General features: G+C 34.7%; 1 protein-coding gene across 1 annotated transcript; it reads right to left on the bottom strand.

Moving 5' to 3' along the window:
* Nucleotides 1–259: 259 nt before the first annotated feature.
* On the bottom strand, nucleotides 260–6,096 carry LOC149770761 (uncharacterized). The gene is made up of 5 exons (XM_089949159.1): nucleotides 6,014–6,096; nucleotides 5,302–5,463; nucleotides 4,444–4,770; nucleotides 2,511–2,819; nucleotides 260–2,062 (listed from the first exon to the last, which is right to left on the bottom strand). The coding sequence occupies exons 2-5, from the start codon at nucleotides 5,360–5,362 to the stop codon at nucleotides 1,767–1,769; spliced, it is 993 nt and encodes a 330-aa protein (XP_089805285.1). The 5' UTR covers nucleotides 5,363–5,463; nucleotides 6,014–6,096; the 3' UTR covers nucleotides 260–1,766.
* Nucleotides 6,097–6,476: the final 380 nt, after the last annotated feature.

Here is a 6,476-nt window from a genome sequence, read left to right as displayed (position 1 = left end):
TGTATAAATCTTATCTGTACCTTTCGAAATAAGTTCCTAAAACATTTTTAAAGATTGATTTCATATAATGAAAAGTTCTATGGTCCGATTTAATGAGTCAAGTTATGATTTGGAAAAATAAATAATTTTGTCTTACAGAACGTCATACATATTTGTATATACAGTACATTCAAACTATCGTGCATGAGTTGATTTTAGTTTCCAATCTGGTTATTTTCTGAGAAAATCAATTATCGTGCTAAATGAAGGAAAAACAAAATGGTACAAAATTATTTATTGAAAAAGAAGCTACATCAGTACACATTTTTAAAGCAATTTGTAATGCAAAAAAATTAAGGGAATTGAAACTTGATCAAAACTTTTATCATACGCATACAACATATTCATTTTTAGGCTGACTTAGAAGATTATCTGTCCTGTTAAGATTTTAATTGCGGAGGCTGGTTATAAATGCTTAGTAAATTGGGTTTGAATAAATACTTTGTCCTATGACGTATTGATTTTGTTGCTCGAAATTTACAGAAACAGACTATTATGATTATTCAATTTTTTAAAGTAGTGTCACTAATAACGGGTATAGATATCTCTGACACCTGGGGGATACAGATGAACTTAAGACAGGTTTTGAATCTGCGTATGTTATGAAAACTTTGGTTCCCAAATATACAGCAAACATTTTAACAGCAATGGTGTAAAACTTTAAATGAACTTTCTAAGACAGCAATCGTGTAAGATTTTACATAAAATTTCTAAGACAGCAATTGTGTACGACTTTACATGAAAATTCTATGATAGCAATTGTGTAAGACTTTACATCAACTTTCTAAGCAGTTGTGTAAGACTTTGCATAGAGTTTCTAAGAAAGCAATTGTTTTAGACTTAACATGAAATTTACAACTAAGCCAAATCACACTTAATATTAATACGACTACTTCACCAGTCGGACTGAATGTATCTAACGCCACTGGTGTGATAGCTGAAACTCTTATCTCTAAATAAAGTAACACAAGCTGACAAGTTATCATACAATTCACGGACAATGTATTGACATTAATATGATAAGAAAATAAAGAAACGCGTTGAATAATATTATACATATCTGTACAAGCTAATTTTATCCAAACCGCTGTCTTAATCATTATCCAAATGCCCTTTAGGCAGGGATTGTCAAACCGTTTGCATTTTGCAAACACAATAATCAAATAAAACAACATAAAATAGCAATATGTACAAAATTTGTTGTGAAACAAAATTAAAAAGTCGAAAGTATAAAAACCAGACACGTTCATGGCTTATTGTCATAAAGAAGCAGAAGAAATAACATAATCTGATCTAGTAAAGTATCAAAGAGGTTACCAAAAAGTATTAACTTGATACTTGACATAAATACGTATATAATGGTACATTTACAACTTTGGAATTAGTCCCTCTGTATGTTACGTATATAATGGTACATTTACAACTTTGGAATTAGTCCCTCTGTACATCCTTAAGATACATTCAAAATATGTACCTGCATTTATGTTATTGAGTATGACAAATCGTTTGTGTTGTACAACTTTACATTGTACATATATATATATATATATATATATATATATATATATATATATATATATATATATATATATATATATATATATATATGGCAATTGAAACTGAAAGATGTTATTATAATTAAATTCTGATCCATATGTCTGTAAAATTCACAATAAATCAGTTTGTCAGAGATATGTTTATCAATCTGTGGACTTAGATTTTAATATTTATGTTCTTTCATTTTCTAGCCTAAGTCTCTCGGTTTCAATGGCAAGTCTCTGTTTTTCGACCTTTAACCTTTCTAATTCAGCCCTTAGCCTTTCCCGCTCGATGCTTAAACGCACCATCTCAACATTAAACATTTGGTCAAAGGCCCCATCTATCCCAATATCTGCTTTAAATTGACATTTGTCTGAAGAGGATGGTGGTGGTATTGTGTACGATGTCGAGGAACCAGTAGACGTTACAGTCTGTGTTGAAGGGAGTTCGTCTTCTGCATTACTTAAAAACGACTCCGACGAATCTGAAATATGAATTAGGGACTTATAAAAAGCTTCAGTATTACTTCACATAAAAACACACAAAAATAAATCTGAGGAAATTTAATATTTATGAAAGTGATTATTCTGAATTTAAATATGGAGAACAGGAAGAAATGAAATGATATTAGCATGGTTTGTATCTTACTAATATTGTATGGCAATTGATGTTCTGTCTTCGTATGGCTCTGTGAATACTATATCAACACACTGTGGTCAATGATTGCACAGTATCACATTATGCACTGCAAAACAACTTTCACGAATACATTATGTTAACGTCAACGGGCCAATTGAGGTATACAAATAGTTATTATAAATTCAGAACTTATTGATTTATTTTTGGAATAGATTAAACAATTTGAAATAGAACATGAACAACTTTACAAATTTAAATATCGGATAGAAAAGCAACGTAGCCTCAATAATTACCTTCAAAGTCGACCATAATCGTATCTAAAATGAAACCCTTGTCATCCCAGGCAGCGTAAATACCCTTGTCTAACCAAGATACGTCTCGAAAAGTGAAAGAGAAACGGTTTCCACTCAGCAAACAGTTTTGTATTCGAGCCATGTACAACTGTCCAAAGTTTGTACAATTCTCCTTCTTCACATCATACATTAAAACAGGAAAGTTAATGCTAGGGATATGCATTTCGATTTGAATTGTAGATGTGTTGAAATTAGTATACTTGAACGGAAGGACCATCGGTGCCTTGTCTTGTCCAGTCAGTTTATAACCTAGAAAAGAATGAAAAACATTAAATGTTGTCATAAGTAGAAATCTTTTTTAAGCGTAATTTATGTAAGCGCCAAAAAGAAATTGATTTCGGTTTAAAATCTGTGCACTGTTTATTTACTTTTATGAATATTGGCTATCTCCCGCATCACTGATCTAACGAATTACCATATGCATTATATTTTTCATACATGCAGAGGATTTGTGACCTGGTGGTGGATACGGCACAATCCGGATTGATGATCGTGGAATACAGCCTAATCCAGTGGTTCCCAACCTTTTTTTTTCTTTTTTTTTCCGCAACCCTAAAACATAGATTTTCTGAGCCAAACGATCCCGTTTCCACATTTTAATAAGTTTTGCCACCCTAACGCGAAATTTCTGGCCACCCTCCAGAACGTCCTCGCGACACTGATTTGGGTCATGACCTGGGGGTTGAGGTAATATAGTCTAATATATGGTACTGCTATACATCTTTCTGAGGGGACCCCGAGTGGCCGAGTGGTTTAAAGCGCTCTCCGTTACGGATCACTGCCATCTCACCTCTGTCTGCGTGGGTTCGAGTCTAGGATTCGGCTAATGTGGGTATGTGAGAAAGCTTGTCAGTAGCTTCTCGTGGGTCGGTGGTTCTTCAGGGGTTTTCCTGGGTTCTTCCTCCACCATTAACACTGGCCGCCATGCATAGTCTATCGTGTGCTGAAAAATGGCGTTAAACCCCACAACAGCAACAACATGTTTCTGAGCTGAGCAATTAACCACGCCGAATAGTCGTTCCAGTTATATATAGGCACCAGTATCTCGTGTGTGATTAATATTGCTGTATTCAGTTTTTCCAGCTGTAAATAACTACTAGTATCAGCTACAGAAGGGAGCTTTTTGGAATTCAGTTGACCCTGCTGTACATGGCTACCAAACTCCGCTAGGTGGTTAACAGTGTTCGCTTCAGTTGTCCCAGCTGTAAACGAATACTAGTATCCGCCAGAAGGTTAACGTTGCTGGATTCAGTCGACTCAGCTGTGAGTGGGTTCCAGCATCCGCATAGCGCATACCCTTGCTGAATCCATTTGTCGGAGCTGCAAACGGGTACCAGAGTCTGTAGCGAGTCTGACCTTAATCCAGCTGTTCCAGCTGTAATCGCAGACCAGCGTCTGCTGGACGGTTAACCTTGCCAGATCTATTCGTCCCAGCATTGAATTGGTACCAGAATCCGATGTTAGCCTTCGATGGACTGTGTCCCATCCAGAAGGATTAAGCACTGTCTATAGACTCACTCCATGAAACGTAGAATGAGCTCCGCCATCGTGCTCTATTTGAGATACTTTGTCCTTTAACGTACTTGCATTGGAAAAAATATGTTTCTTTTTTGCTTAATTATAATGTGTTTTTATACGAATCACGGAACAAATTAGGATTTTACAGTGATCATGCAGTGGTTCTGAATGAAGTATGTAGATTGCTAATCATTGTAGGTGGAATGATATGTGTACAAATGTATATCCTTACAGGAACATGGAACCGATGGAGATGGATTTTCGAGTGCAGGGGAATGGGTCCTAATAAAATTAGTGGGGCTATCATCATTATGTATACTCATGCAATGCAGTCAATATATTTAAGAAAACTTACGTGCGACAAGAATGCTTGTTTTCCCATTTTCGAAAGAATCTTCGAACATTGTGTAATTTCCGCTGTCCATGAAAGTTACATTTAATAGCAGAAAACTTAGACTATTGTGGCTCCTTTTGACGTTCTTAATTCGGCTGGTGTAATTTCTGTTAATAGATATGTAGTTATGATGTTTCTTGGTTGTGTCGTACAGCATCACATTCGTGACATGTAGCTTACTGGCGTAACCGGAAAAATTTATTTCCAAAATCGTGTTTCCAGTCATTCCAAGCTGATCAATATGTAAAGTTGCAGTATCTCCTTGAGTATACAGATCCGGTTTTAAATCTGAATAATTAATGTTTGAAATATCAGTGAATATGGGATAATAGTAATATGGTTCAGTTTATTGAAAATTTAAAGTGATCTAAATCTTAAATGCAAGAGTATACGTAAATAGTTATGTCCATCCATCCATCCACCTTCCATCCATCCTTCCATTCATCCATCCATGAAATGTTATGAGCCTACAACATTATTCTGTTTTGTTTGATATGATTATCTTTTATTATCTGCCAGTCTGTTTTTAAAGTTTAAGTCTAGACGTTTTTAAACTCCTTTTAAATTCATTGTATCCTTTTTAAAACTTAATTTTATATATTTATATTAATTATATAACAAAGGTAACTTGCGCTCATTTTATGATTGCGTCTTGGCTTTGCCGTAAAATTACCAACCTACCAAACTACATATCGTGATTTAGCTTTCTCGCTTTAAATATCTACGTTTAAAATTAAATCCAACACTTAGTCTTACGTTATGTTATACATTCAAAAACATCTGTAAACTACATTATATTAGATTATTTCTTATACTTACCTTTTGAATGACCTATTCCACACAACATGAGAAAAATGCATAATTTAGCTACGATTGCCATGATTTTGCACTCAGACGTAGCTCGCAAATTTTCAGCAGGCAATAAGCTAGTCAAAGCTGAAGCAGGAATTGAAGTTTACTTGAATATTGTCGGATCACTGTCTAAAGGAAAAGATTGTGATGGAATATTAAGTTTGCCTTCGTTCCAATTTAACGAAACCGAATGTTAAGATGTCGAGATATTACCAACGTACAGGAAAAGATCGCTTTGTGAGTTAAAGACACAATTTCGAAATATTAACATAGGACATGTTGAATGATAAATAGGAAGTGTGAGGAAGAAACGCTAAGCTTTTTGTTGTTTTATTTCATTCAAGGGTTAGTACATCGGGGATTTAATAAAAACGAGAGAGTGGTGATCAAGAAGTTGAGCGCAAAGGTCAATATCTAACTTACATTGCATTGGTGCATATCGTTAAGTCTGATACCTTGATCACTTACCATTTAAGTACTGAGGAGTGACAGAAATAGGAAACCAGACTATGCTTCATCAAATCAAAAAATTAATTCAGTCGTATCTTGTTCTATGGATCTTCTACTTTCGAAAAGATCACACACACACACACACTATTTAAAAACCAAAAAGCAATTTATCAATAAAACAAGTACATTGAACCAGAAATAAAGTTGCAAACCGTAACGTGTATTTCACCTTGCTCTGCATACTGTGTATTGATTAGATAACGTAAATGGAGTAAGTAGCATACTGAAACTGTTGACTACACACGATACTATTAAGAATGTGTCTTCTGTCTCCTTAAAATGACATTTCGTAATCCCTTTATCAAGCTCATGAAGACCATGTGATTTCGGTCTGTATTTGCCATGGTTACATAAGGAAACTAAGTAAGGGATTTTCTGTGCTTAATCATAAAAACCATGTGATTTCGGTCCGTTTTTGCCATGGTTACATACGGAAAATAAGTATGTGATTTTCTGTGAATAATCATGCATACTATGTGATTTCGGTCTGTATCTGCCATGGTTACATACTGAAGATAAGTAGGATACTTCATGCGATTAATCATGCAGACCATGTGATTTCGATCTGTATCTGTGATTAATCATGAAGACCATGTGATTTCGGTATGTATCTGCCATGGTTACATACTGAA

This window comes from Sinohyriopsis cumingii, unplaced genomic scaffold, assembly GCF_028554795.1.
Source record: "Sinohyriopsis cumingii isolate HCF-2022 unplaced genomic scaffold, ASM2855479v2 utg002411l, whole genome shotgun sequence".
NCBI classification, from domain to species: Eukaryota; Metazoa; Mollusca; class Bivalvia; order Unionida; family Unionidae; genus Sinohyriopsis; species Sinohyriopsis cumingii.
Note: the sequence above shows the minus strand (reverse complement) of the source record. Positions and strands in the feature narration are given on the sequence as shown.

Bases quoted from the DNA above. Each gene is read 5' to 3' on its own strand.
- LOC149770761 (XM_089949159.1), bottom strand. From the start codon at position 5,362: ATGGCAATCGTAGCTAAATTATGCATTTTTCTCATGTTGTGTGGAATA. The intron at 4,771-5,301 runs GTAAGTATAAGA...TTAATTATTCAG, and splicing joins TGGAATAGGTCATTCAAAAG to ATTTAAAACCGGATCTGTAT. The intron at 2,820-4,443 runs GTAAGTTTTCTT...ATTCTTTTCTAG, and splicing joins AACAAGCATTCTTGTCGCAC to GTTATAAACTGACTGGACAA.